Raw genomic sequence first — 14,056 nt, forward strand, 5'->3', positions numbered from 1 at the left:
TGTCTGCGTTGTTTCGTTGTCAACATGGTTATCTATAGTCGTTGCCGTGTTCGTTGTTGTCTTCTGTTTTCTCTATTTTAAGGTTGTCCCCTTGTGGACAAACTAATTTGTGCAAAAGAAAATTCGTGAGTTGAGCAAACAGAGCATGCACAATTAGAAAAATCTATCTGCACACATACAACAAAAGTATACTTTGGGCATAGAGTTTAACATTAGCATGTAGCTAAGCTAACACTGTGATACTCTAATAAGCAAAATGCAAAGCACACCAATACTGGTCTTTTAATTCAATTGAACTTTTATTGATAATTTTCAATAAAGTTTTGAATGAAGTAAGTATATTATTTACATTCAGTGTTTGCGATCTACGATGCCTAAGAAATGCAGTTTACATAGGCAGTTCACTAGGTTTTGGAACAGAAGACCAGTGTTAGCTGGTTTAATATGGAGTCTGATTAGATGCGAGGTGTCCTGGTTAGCGGTGATGATGATGATATTGGAGGTGTAGTTTTCTCCAGTACCTCCTCACTGTGCCAATGTATTTCATTTCAGTCATCCTTCCATTGGAGAAGCACCATCTACCAGATCTCTGAGACTGACTGACTTAGCACATGCCTTTTTTAGCAGATGCTGACGGCAACAGTTTGTCTGGATTTTATTACCTCTGTTTTGCCAACACACACTTATAAGTGCGTGAAAACTCCTGCATGAGCATCGGGAAGATCTCCAATATCCTGCCATATTCATTCTGTGACTGTGTCTATCTAATGCACTGTGAAATGCAACTGCTCCGTTTGCTCTGGTCCTCTTTAGCTGTTACTGGACTTGTTGGCACTTTTTGAAGACTAGCGATAGACACACAAAAACATACATAGGAATAATGTACTTTTAGGTACTGTAATCAGCCGTCTTGATTTGGTAATAAGGGACGGTACTATTAAGGCAGCTTTCTGTAGGATGCCATGTTTAAACAAATATCCTGTGTTTGTTACAGCACTATCATTTTTCATATTGGTTATGTTTACATAATGGAGACGAGCAAGATTACAGGCTCCTCACCTGGTTCTCTTTTATTCAGCTTTATCAGTTTTATACCTCTCTGGTTTAGTACAAGCCAGTATTTTTCCTCTTCTTATCTCATTACTGCAATGTTTTTTTTTTTTTGCTTCACATAATTGACTTTTTTCACATTGCAGTAATGAGAACTAGGAAACTTTCTTTCCAAGATTGTTTTTTTTTTTATAAATATAATTTGATCAGGCATGTTCCTGACAAGCTTGAGTGAGATTCACCCAAAGTAACAGCTGAGGGCATTTTTTATATAATGTTATGAAAAGGCAGGCAGGTTTAAACCGGTGCCTCTTATGCAATTCCCAGTGCATGTAATTATTAATAGGTTTCTCTAAGGAGTCTCAAACATCTTTAGCACACTGTAATCTCTTAGGAGAAATCAAAATGATATTTTCTCTCCCATTGTCCTCTTTAAATCCTCCACTAACGGTCTCCTTGCTCGTCTCCTCTGAGTGGGTGCTCATCGTTTTTCATTAGTTTCTTGATTGTTTTTTTGTTTAACTGATGCCTGCTGGACAGTATTATTTTCCCTTCACTTTGATTTGTGAGTTTTGATACTGTTACAAAAAAAAAGAGGTTATAGATACATAGCAAGGTCATTCCCTCAAAGTGTTTTGTTGCCATCTGCTGGATAGAAAGCAGATTTTGATTTATTATTATGTTTTTAACTGAATTGAAGTGCATTAGATAGAAATATCAGGCAGTTTGCCTTTTTCCCAGAATGTTGGAAATTCATAGCTGGGGTCAGCATGACATAACCCACACAAACCTTTTTTGGGTTCTTAGATTTGGGTAACTGGGAATGAATGAGGATGTGAATGCATCTCAGTGGGTGTTGAAGTTTAGGCAGTATTATGGAGCCATGATAAAAGCCTACGCTGAATCAAGTGTGCCTACCTGAGGGCTGATTTCATAAGGAAACACCAGCCTTTCAAGCTTTATTTATTAAGGTCTCAACTGTCCATTCATGCTTCAGTGTTTGCACTCATTACTTCATTTCTAGTGAGCAGCATCATAGGAAAAGCATCGTACAAGATGGATTGATTTATTTGGCGTTATCCATTGTTAAGGGTGGTATATTTAACATTTACACAAGGGGGCGCTAACACTTCTATTAATCTGCTGTGCAGGCATGCTTAATGGCCTATAGCCATCATTTCAAAATGGCCCCATTAAAACAGCCTAGCTGATACACAAAGTCTTATAGGTCCAGTCACATTTAATAAAGCCAGTTATTTCAGCAGGAACTGATAGGGAAATTCTTCATGCAAATTCAGCTCACTGACGAACAGAAAGCTGATTTGTTTAAAGGTGACTTAAGTGTAAACTCGTACATCATTTTTTCGCTGATATTTCGCTAAAGTGACTGCACCTTATCACTGAATGCGAGGTACGCAACACTGCTTTTTCATATTGTATAATGTTCGTCCAGTATCTCTGTACTACAAGCACAGCGGTTAACTGCAATTAGTGTAAAATTATTACCAACAGAATAAAATATATGTTTCTGACTTTTTACTCTTCACCAATCAAACATGAGGTGAGGGTTGTCCGATAAATACCTCAGATGTTATTGCTTATTCCTGTGATGATGTTTGTTGACATTTTACTGGGTCACTAATGTACTGGGTAATGTTTTGAATGCTTATATCTCTGAACATAGAGTGACAGTCATGGTATTGGTCTTTTATTGGTTGCAGAGCAAAATTGCACTGACGATTTGCATAACTGTATGGCTCCTGTGTATATATGGTTTCTGATGTCAGCAAAATATCAGATGTAAATGCGTATTTTATTATATTTATGTATTTTACAATCATGAAAAGTTGTTAATATACTGGTACAAAAACCACACAGTCTCATGCCTTCTGCTGTCACATGTCAGTATAGTAGCAGTATGCTATTTTAGTACTAGCTAGCAGTATGCTAAAGCTTGTTAAGAATGTTAGGAACATGCTAGCAACAGCTAAAACATGTTAGCAACATGTTACATCATACTAGAAATATGTTAGCAATGTGTTGAAATGTTAGAAATATGCTAAAACATGTTAACAACATCATAAATCATACTAGAAACACGTTAAAACATGTTAGCAACGTGCTGAAATGTTAAAACATGGTAACAATGTGTTAAAACATGCTAGCAGCATGTTAAAACATTACAATGTGTTAAAACATGTTAGAAACATGCTAGCAACATAAATCATACTAGAAACATGTTAGCAATGTGTTGAAATGTTAGAAATATGCTAAACCATGCTAGAAACATGCTAGCAACATAATAAATCATACTAGAAACATGTTAGCAATGTGTTGAAATGTTAGAAATATGCTAAACCATGCTAGAAACATGCTAGCAACATAATAAATCATACTAGAAACATGTTAGCAATGTGTTGAAATGTTAGAAATATGCTAAACCATGCTAGAAACATGCTAGCAACATAATAAATCATACTAGAAACATGTTAAAACATGTTAGCAATGTGTTAAAATATGCTAGCCAGCATGATAATGGTCTAGTATAGTCTGAGATTTTGTTTTCCTGTTTAAAAAAAAATAAAAAATACTGTGATAAACTTAAAATGTAAGTGAAAGGGGCCATTAATATGCCGACTGTTTATATAAACAATATCCATGTTAACAATTTTAGGTGAAAATATCACTTACCAACCTTTTCTGTGTAAAGCAATATAAAAATGTACAATTTTGTTGGTGTCACATAACACTGTAAACCCTAAAATACACAAGTTTACATAAGTTTAAACAAGATAATAAGCTCCACATTCCTGCTTTTAAATTGTATTTACTTATTTAAACTCCATTTTTGCCAAAAACACTGTCAACTGAGTTTAACTTGTATTATTCGCTGAGATGACAGCAGCCAGTTTTGCACTGTTTAGCAAAACTATCATTTCGTCCACGTTGAAAGTTATGAAACATTACATTGTAAGTGCCTTTGCATGACTCCGTCACTATAACAGCACCACTTTTGTATAATTAATATGCCACATTAGTCACAATGACTCACTGAACATCCAGTCTAAGTCAAGGTTTCCTTCATCCTCACTGTTTCCATGTGTCATGCTTGCTCGTCTCTGCCAGAGAATGACCACAAGCAGCCACCACCAGGTGGAGCCAAACACTCCTGTTTCATTACAACGCCTCCATCATACTCTACTGGCGTGGACGTGAAAATGTAAATGTACATGACATTTCTGGCCCCTGCTTTTGCAGATAAATGCTGGTGCGAGTGTGTTTATGTCTGCATAGGAGAAAAGGATGTGTCTGATCTGTGTAAACATGGAGGTGCAGCTAGGCAACATCATTCTTATGCCTTAATAAGGCAGTGTTCTCCGTCTGTCCACTCATTCACTGTTTAGTTCAGCATAGAGCCAGGCCACCTGCTTATGCAATCACTGTCAACACACAGCATGCTGGAGGAGCACAGTTTATCTCAACGTTTTCGTTCCTCTGTTGGTTTTCAAACATATAAATACTCCGATACCACTTTTGAAAGTGACAGTGTTTAGATAAAATAATGACGCAGTGTTATCTTGTGAGTAAAAACTGACAGTAGGGAAAGATCAGGACAAGCAGTGCCAAATATGTTACTAATACTAAATGTCCCGCTCTGCTCTTTCCACTTTTTTTCCCTGGTCCCTTCAGAAGAGGGTGATGAGGGTCGGGGTGGGAGGGCTCTAACGGTGACTCTGAAAAACTCCTGCACTCCAGCATCTGAGTTAAGTAGAGTTGAGTGTATGTGATCCCACAGTTCACCTTTCTACATCAGACCGCAAGACCTTTCCTCTCGGACAGCTGCAGTGAGATCGGTGAGCTTCATCTCTCTGTTTCTTATTTTACAAGAACTTTTTTGTTGTTTTTCTAATGAATTTCCATCCATCTTTCAGTGTAGTGATTGTGTGATTACATAACAGCTATTAGACCAGTGTAAGAGCAAATTGTTTTTGAGTGGTTATATAAATTCTGCCGACATTGTTGTGTGTTATTAGGGTAAAACTGTATTATGGCATTCAGAAACAACATTATCTATTCTGCTAGCTTCAGCCCACACATTAAACCCAACACATACTAACATACAGCAAGTGTATGTGGATGCTTGAGGCATCTGCACTCAAATGCTGACAGAGCATTTCTCAGGACTTGATTCAATTTTCTGAGCCACTTTTGCATTGACTTTTGGTGTACAAAGATACCAGAGTAGTTTAAGGCATTATCTATGAATATGACCCACTAACGTTTGATAACTATGGAGCCCACAAAGGGATATGGTGATGGGGAAAGTTAAATAAGAGAAACGTATTTTCCAATGCTTTTGTGAGTGAACGCAAAGTTTCTTAAGGGAACTTCATTCCCAAAATTATTCATCAATTCCCTCATTTAGTGGCCAAACTGTACTAAGTTGTTCCCTCATTTTAATCAAGTTATGCTGTCACCACAACTGAACTAAAATGAGAACAGATTAAAAAATCATGGGAACAAATTAGTACAACGTGGCCATTATTTCCCTACAACAAGGGAACTAATTAATAAATTGTGGGAATAAATTAAGTTGTGGCCACAATTTATTTATTTATTTTCACATCATGTATAGGGCTCTGTAGTTTTACGAACAAACAATTTCATGAACAAATACAAAACTTTTGTAAGAGAACAAAACTAATGAATAAAATAGGAGTGGGAGGAAATCAAGTGGAAAGTAGGAAAAATAAGCAAACAGAGTCTCTTAGGGAACACAAGGGACCTTTTGCAGTTTCGTAAATGAACACAGAAGCATTGAAATCAAAGCTTTCCTCCCATCTAATATTTTTTCCATCACCATATATATATATATATATATATATATATATATATATATATATATATATATATATATATATATATATATATATATATATATATATATATATATATATAGCTTTATCATTTAAAACATACGAAACACTTTTTTTATTAAAACAAATATATATTTTCTGTCTAATGCAGTGGTATTAATGCATTTTTTAATTATTAAAGGGATGGTTCACACAAAAATAAAAATGATGTCTTCATTTACAATTTACTCATCCTCATGTCATTCCAAACTTTAAAAATTAGCAATGTTTTTCCCCCATTCAATGGAAATCAAAAGGGGTCCAATGTTGTTTGGGATCTTCTTTTGAAAGAGAAAAGAAAGTCATACATGTTTGGAACGACATGAGAATGATGATAGAATTTTTATCCCTTTAAGTATCTAAATATTTTTGGGGGCCACTGTACTCACAAATATTCTCCACTCATGAAGCATGTTATTCCACCAATATCTTCGCCTTTGAGTTTCTTAAAGGACTATGGGCAGAAGGTGCAAGACACATCCTAAAGCACTGGCTTACGTCAATGCCAACCAGCATGGTTTCGGTTTATATTAAGATGAATATTTGGACATTGCCATCCTGATGTCCTTAAACGGATGCAAACAGTCATCATTATGTGTGGCCTGAAACAGCTTGACATTTAATATGTAATAATTTGGCTGCGATTAATTACACTAGCAATAGCTACAAATAAGCATCTTGGAGTTTCTCAAAATATCTCTACTAGTAGCTCTCGCACAAAGCGTTCAGCTAGAATCTCTTTACATCGATTTTCCGTAAACGTACTCCCTCATTCCCACGCACACATGGAGATACACACATCTCGTAACCTGGTTCCATCAACACCTCCTGTTCCTCCTTCTGTCCCAGCTGTCACTAAAGATGGAGGGTGAGAAGGGAACATTAGAGGCAGGTACCAAAGAGCAACCTGATATGACGGGTCCCCTGACAGCCGAACAGCTGGCAGCTATAGAGGATGAAGAGATCCTCAATAATATGGTAAGAGGCAACTAATAGCGCTAAAGGCGCAGTGGGTTTGTTTTCATGGTTTTCGTATTTAGGAAAGTGTTTCCCTTCTGTTTATTGCATGTACTAGCTAGATAAGGCTGTGGATTTCGAGGAGAGGAAAATGATCCGAGCCGCCATGAGAGAACTGCTGAAGAGAAAGAGGGGTAAGGACCAGGTCATGTCCCTAATGTCACATATTCAGTATGTATGGCTCAGACATGCTCTGCTGAGTCTAATGTGCTTCCTGACATTATTTTTGGTGAATCTCACAAAACTTGTCAGGAATCTGGATTACATTTAAGTCAAAAGAAATGAATATATTTAGCAAAAAGATATTGAAGAATATTTTTACAAATATGACATTTTATTGTGACATTGTAAGCATAATTCATGCTTTGCTGTCTTTAGTATTTATGCTCATTTTATTAATTGGGGGAAAAGCTTCTGGACAGGGCAATGCTCAACAATGTCAATGAGATTTTTTGTATTAAATTAATACCACTTTTGGGTGGAAATTTTATAAATTGGCATGAAAATAATGTCATAAAGCTCATAAATTCTCCTTCCCATAATAAATCTGGACATTTAATTTTTGAGTTTATTTGTAATTCTCACTATTCTCAGTGTTAATTCTCATTCAAGTTTCATTATTATTTCATTATCTCATTACCATTAGTATTAGATTAGTATTATCATATACTCTTAAAACATTAATACAATGAATTAGAAATTAAGTTAAAGACAGTACAACAAATACTAACATCATGTAAAAATACTTTACAATTTCAATAATATATAATTTTATAGAAAATAAATTAAGGCAATTTTTGCATTACAGCAATAAGAATGAGAGTTTTTGTATCATTTAAATGAACAGGTAGTGTCTTTAATTGGCACAAAAATAATGCAACAAAGCAAACGATCAAAGTAATAAAATAATGCAATTAAAAAGGTTATCATTGTCTTTTTATTTCTATAATAATAAATATAATTTACAATTTTATGTGAAATAATATTACAAAAATTTGAGGTCAGTAAGATTTGATTTTTTTATGCTCACCAAGGCTGCATTTGTGTGATGAAAATACAGTAAAAACTAGTAATATTGTGGAAAAAAACAGTTTTCTATTTAAATATATATATTAAAAAGTAATTTATTCCTGTGATCAAAGCCAAATTTTCAGTATCATTACTCCTGTCTTTAGTGTCACATGATCCTTCAGAAATCATTAATATGCTGAGTTACTGCTCAAGAAACATTTCTTATTATTTTCAATGTTGAAAACAGTTGAGCTGTTTCATATTTTTGTAGAAACAAGGCATTTTCACTTTTGATCAATTTAACAAGTCCTTGCTGAATATAAGTATTCATTTTGTTTAAAAAAAATACTGACCCCTAACATTTGAACAGTAGTGTGTGAAAATAAGCTAGACATGTTCTTGACAGGTTTCATGAGATTCCGCCTTTAAAGGCCAATTCACACCGCACAGACAAACGCCAACAAACTAGTCTGGTTGGCGTTGGTTGGAGTTTGTTTTCACCCGACTGAACATGCTTATAGATATAGAGTTGGTCGGTGTCTGTTGGTGCAGAGTGAACATGACAGTTATTTTTCATAAGATCCTAAATCCAACAGCCAACTTGAGCCAACTTGTTTGTTGGCGTTTGTCTGTGCGGTGTGAATTGGCCTTAAGAGTCCTTACTATTTCACAAACAACCAAAGGAAGTAAACTTAGCAAAATAAACTTCTGCTGTACCTATTCAGAAAACAATTATTTCATTTGTTTCTGTTTTCTGAGTGAAACTCCTATGTTTCTGTCAGAGCGGCGTGATAGAGAGCGAGCGGCTCGAATGGAGAACCTGCGTCAGCAGGGGGGCGGAGGAAAGACAGCTGCTGGACTGAATAAGGACCAGAAACCCGCTAATGGCCCGAGTGGCGCTCAGTACAACGCACACAGTGAGTGACCATCACTCATGAGGCTCTGAACACCATGTACCTGTACTGCACTTCTATCTGAGAGGCTTTGATAACCTTTCTCTTTTTACTTCACTTCGGTACAGGGATGGCTCAGGCAAAATCATTTTCTCCACCAACCTCTACTTCCTCTCCAAAAACCGTGGGCAGGTGAGTCATTCCTAGAGTCCTACAGGATGACAGCATGGGATATATCCCGTTGACTGATTGTGCTGTTTTCCTCCTAAAGCCCGGCTCAGTCCTATGTGGCCAGGGTTAAAGTGCCGGGCAGCTCGGCAGTCGGGGGCCCAAATACCAAAGATGTCAAACAGATGCTGCTGGACTGGTGCCGGGTCAAGACTGAACCATATGAGGTGGGCCTGAAGAGACAAAATAAGATCAAATCAAACAGTTTCTGTTTTGCTACATGTCTCGGGCTCTGCTAACCTCCCTGTGTGAATCTAATGGAAATGCCCAGGTCAAATTTCACAACAAAATCCAAAAATGATGACAAATAAGCACATTTCCTGATTTTTTAACATTTAATTTTGATTCCCTTTATTACAACCAAAAAATGTATAGTTTTTTAATCTTAATTTATGTAAATCAGCATTAATTTATCAAATACTTTATGTATAAATACTTTATTTTTTATTTGCATTATAATAATGTAAATTAGTTGTGTGGTGGTGGGTGTCTTTTATCATTTAAACAATGCAAAAAACCTAATGGTCCTAAAAATGGGCTTTGCTATTTATTTATTTATTTATTAGTTGTTGTTTTTTCTTCACAGCTTTGTTGTGATTTTCCCTCTTATACTTGTTTCTATGTTTAGGGTGTGAACATCCAAAATTTCTCCTCTAGCTGGGCAGACGGTCTGGCGTTCTGTGCGCTGGTGCACAGGTTCTTCCCAGAGGGCTTTGAATATTGCACTCTTGACCCCTATGATCGCAGGGCCAACTTTGAGAAAGCATTCAAGACTGCAGAGTAAGACTTGACACTATTTACTGCATCCACCTTTCTGTCTCATAAAGAAATGTTTGGGACACCCCCCCCCCCCCCCCACCAAAAAGAAAGAAATAGTAAAAAATATATAAAATTATCATATAAAATAATATAATAATACAAAAGAAATATTGCTGTAATTATATAATTTATTATAATTTCATATTATAATAGTAATAATTGCCATATATTGCATTGTTCAATATATTAATTTTATTTATAATTGATTTTCATTTATAATTAATTTTTAATGTATTTAAATAATCTTTTCTAATCGTTTTATTAATTTTTAAAATGAACTTAATTTAAATTATTAATCTTTTTTTTTATCCAGGCACATTTTATAATTAAATCCACATAAATAATTTAATGAAGACATCACTATTTCCTAACACTATTGTAATCATAAATGTTTGGGAAGCATGTATGCTTAAGGTATTTTGCTACAAAAATGTGCTTGAGTCATGAAAATAATGTCACAATGCAAAAAAAAAAAACATAACAGTCCTAAAAATAGGCTTAATTTTTTTTATACGTGTAGGACACTAGCTGACTGTCCTCGCCTGCTGGACGTTGATGACTTGATGCGGATGCGAGAGCCCGACTGGAAGTGTGTGTACACGTATATCCAGGAGTTTTACCGCTGCCTAGTAGAGAAAGGCCTCGTCAAGACTAAAAAGAAGATGCCATAGAAACTTTCACATTTTGAACGTTTTCACTGTAAATGACCAAGGAACTACAAAAGGCACACAACATAGCGCACGTGACCTGAAGCTTCTACCAAAGATCAGTCTATTATGTACTTATACTCTTCTCTGTTTCATACACGCATGCAGCGGATGAGGATTATATCCTGTGTGTTTTGTGCTCGGGTACAGCTGGGGCTCTGAAACGGTGCATTCCTGTGAGATTACACATGCATTAATCTCAGTCTATGCTTAGAGATTGTGTGAAAGTGTGTGTGCGTACATGCAGATGGCTTTTTATGGTACTGCTACTCCCTGTTTTGAATGCGCTCCAGCACTGAGACATCAGGCTTATAAGGGCATGAGATCTAATGCGGAAATTTATCATTTGTTTAAAAATATAGACGAGGGCACTTTTACTATTATATAAGAGTTCAGAAAGAAAAACAAAACCTTTAAAATATCTCCCTGCTTTTGCTTGTACAGCGTGAATGACAACTTGAATAGTTTTCAGTTTCTCTCAGTTTGTTCGGATCAGAAATCCATCATACTAAGCGTTTGCTTGGTACTACAAAAATGACCCTAGAACAGCACTAAGAGAGATTAGGTCCAATAAAACCTCTCACTCAGGGATAGACGGGCCCTTGAGGCCTGTAAGACGCCTGTAAGTCTTGTTTGAGAAGGCCAATAGTAGTGCTTTTAAAATGTTCTCGACACATTATTTGCTGCATGGCTAATAACTTAAGTGCACTTTAGATGTGTATTTTGAACACAGATATTGACACTTCTATTGTAGCTAATAAAATATGATATAATACAAATTATGTAAGTATTATTATCTAGTGATTTAAGTCATATAAAGTACAATTTCTGTAAATCTGTATGTGGTTTGATTAAATTATGGGTGTTATTTTCCACCCACAATGCCTCACCAAGTGTTTGCCAAGTATTATTAAATGTGATAATCTTCTCTGTGCATTTTTTCTATTTACTGAAACACACACGCACACAATTTATTACTGGATTTTAGTGATAAACCAAATAATATCACAAAATTCATCAAATCAACTGCTAATACTTCACTGATGGTGGTGCTGTTATTTTCCCCTCTAAAATGATGTCACTTCCTGAAGGATTATGTAATTAGATTTTGTTAAAAGAATATTACAAAAAATAACTGGATGAAAAGTGATATTGAGAACACAGTAACATAAAAATATTAACTGATTACCAATTAAAACAATATTCTCACAAAAATATTTTCTGTTCGAAAAAATACCTGCAATATTTCTTAATAAACTGTCCGTTTTTCAAGTTAGAAATAAGTGTAGAAACTGACAACATGACATAAATGGAAATATCCATTCAAAGAAAAGTCATGAAACTGACTTTAAATCCATTTCTAAGTTCAAATAATAGTACTGTTGTGATATTATGATTTAATAAATGCTAAAAAAAAAAAAAAATTACCTGCAATATTTCTTAATAAATCCATTTCTATGTTTAATTATTGATGTGGTTAAAAATGAACAAACTATAGCCTAATATAATTCCCATGGTGTATAAATGATATTGAGGACACAGTCAAATAAAACTATAAACTGACTGCCAATTAATACAGTATTTCCAGGATAATGCTCTGTTCGGAACATGTAAAAAAAATCCTAATACATTTTCAGTTTGAAGAAATGACCCAGTCGCTTGACAAAAATGTCAATACTCACTATAATAGCAATAAAATCATGAAATTACTTCTATGCTCAAATAATAGTGTTGTTAAAATAAACTAGCCTAATATGATTTCCATTTTTAATAGGTTTATCCTATATACGTGTAGATGATGATAGTACAGATAACTAGACAGTTCTCGTGAGTGTATGCTGTCCTCTCCACGTGTTAATGGACATTTCCGTTCCGCTCGCGCTGATGCTGCGGATCTTCCGGCGCCTTGCGTCATTTTTAGTCAAACAGAGTCAAGTGTGTGTCTGTTGAAGATGTAGTTTCACTCACAGTTTTCTCTACCTTTCCTCGTGTCCTCTTGGGACTGACGAATCCGCTCTCCATCATTCATTATCACACCAGTGTGTGTGTCCTGTAGAGACGCTCACTCACACACACACACACACACACTTGCGCCGGTGCAGAGACACAGGACAGGTAAGAATTCTTTCGATATCAACTTAATTGTGCTTTTAAAACGAAACATGGGTCGACGAGGCAGTCGAGTATAATTGGAGATAGTGTCTTACCGTGACGCTCATCTGTTTGATGCGCGTGACATCCTTCACCTGCAGCTTATAAACAAGTGTCGGACAAACAACTTAAAAAAAAGACCTAGCTTCGCGTTCATTTCTCGCCATTGCCATAACGTAGATGTCCATCCCATCAGCTTGTGAAACGGTGAATTATCTGCTGACTCTTAATTGACCAGCGAGGACAGATGACCTTGTTCATGATAACAGTGCATCTGGCGCGTGACGATTATATACGGGCTCTGTGAGATATTTAAATATTATTTTGAGACAAAACCAAATGAATTGAAAAGTTTATAATTTATTAGTAGGTATATAGGCTATAATAATATTTTGTATTAATGTATTTAATGTTCAGAATCATTGACGTCTTTGGATGAAATCTCCTGCTTTTTAAATTTTCTCACAATATGTGTGCAATCACTCAGTAGGCTATCAGTCAAAATCAGATACAAAAATAATGTCTAATATTTATTATTAATAATAATGACAAATCCAGCATTCACTGAAATGAATGCATGGGAAATAGGCCTACAGGATGGTTTCAAACTAAATTGTCTCTACCATTAGACACACATGTCTTGACAAACTTTGCATATACTGCAGAAATATTTTAGGATGTAAATTGAGGAAAAAATTAAATATAATGATTGTGAGCAAGAAAATATAAGCACAATTAGTTGCGTGTTAGATAAACCGCTCCAGAGCCTGTCAAGTCACCTTTATTTATATAGCGCTTTTAACAATGTAAATTGTGTCAAAGCAAATGCACAATATCAAAAAAGGAAAATAGTGTGTCAATAATGTAAAATGAAAAGATTAAAAAAAGATTTAGGCCTGTGACCTTGTTTAACTCGTATCAGATGAAAAATGCCAGGTGTCATTTTTTTGTAGGCATTAGTCTTTTTAATGACCTTTTGTGGCAACATGACAAACAAGAGTGAAGCCCAAAATAATTCATCAAACAGCAGAAGTGTAAAAGGTAACATAAATACCATCATCAAAAAAATATTGTTTTATCTTGTGAATATGTTTTTTTACTTGGCTCCGTTTAGCCATTGTCTTATATTACCTCACTGCATTGAACTGCATGAAAAACTAATATCTTCCATTCATCTTTTCATTGATTAACTTTACTAAACATTATTTTTATATATAACACTTAATTACTGTAATGTACATTCAAATAAGAAATATTGATTACT

At 35.2% G+C, this 14,056-nt stretch overlaps 1 protein-coding gene across 2 annotated transcripts; it reads left to right on the forward strand.

The window, feature by feature from the left end:
* The first annotated feature begins 4,793 nt into the window (after positions 1–4,793).
* smtna (smoothelin a) lies at positions 4,794–11,569 on the forward strand. 2 transcript variants are annotated; one of them, XM_079411137.1, is made up of 8 exons: positions 4,794–4,904; positions 6,816–6,944; positions 7,042–7,117; positions 8,777–8,911; positions 9,016–9,079; positions 9,159–9,282; positions 9,744–9,895; positions 10,455–11,569. In XM_079411137.1, exons 2-8 carry the CDS (start codon positions 6,828–6,830, stop codon positions 10,603–10,605), a joined length of 819 nt encoding a protein of 272 aa, XP_079267263.1. In that variant the 5' UTR covers positions 4,794–4,904; positions 6,816–6,827; the 3' UTR covers positions 10,606–11,569. The 2 variants fall into 2 exon arrangements, with proteins under 2 accessions (XP_079267263.1, XP_079267264.1); XM_079411138.1 differs by lacking the exon at positions 4,794–4,904 and having other exon boundaries at positions 6,845–6,944; positions 7,046–7,117.
* Positions 11,570–14,056: the final 2,487 nt, after the last annotated feature.

This window comes from Barbus barbus, assembly GCF_936440315.1.
Source record: "Barbus barbus genome assembly, chromosome: 47".
Lineage (NCBI taxonomy): Eukaryota > Metazoa > Chordata > Actinopteri > Cypriniformes > Cyprinidae > Barbus > Barbus barbus.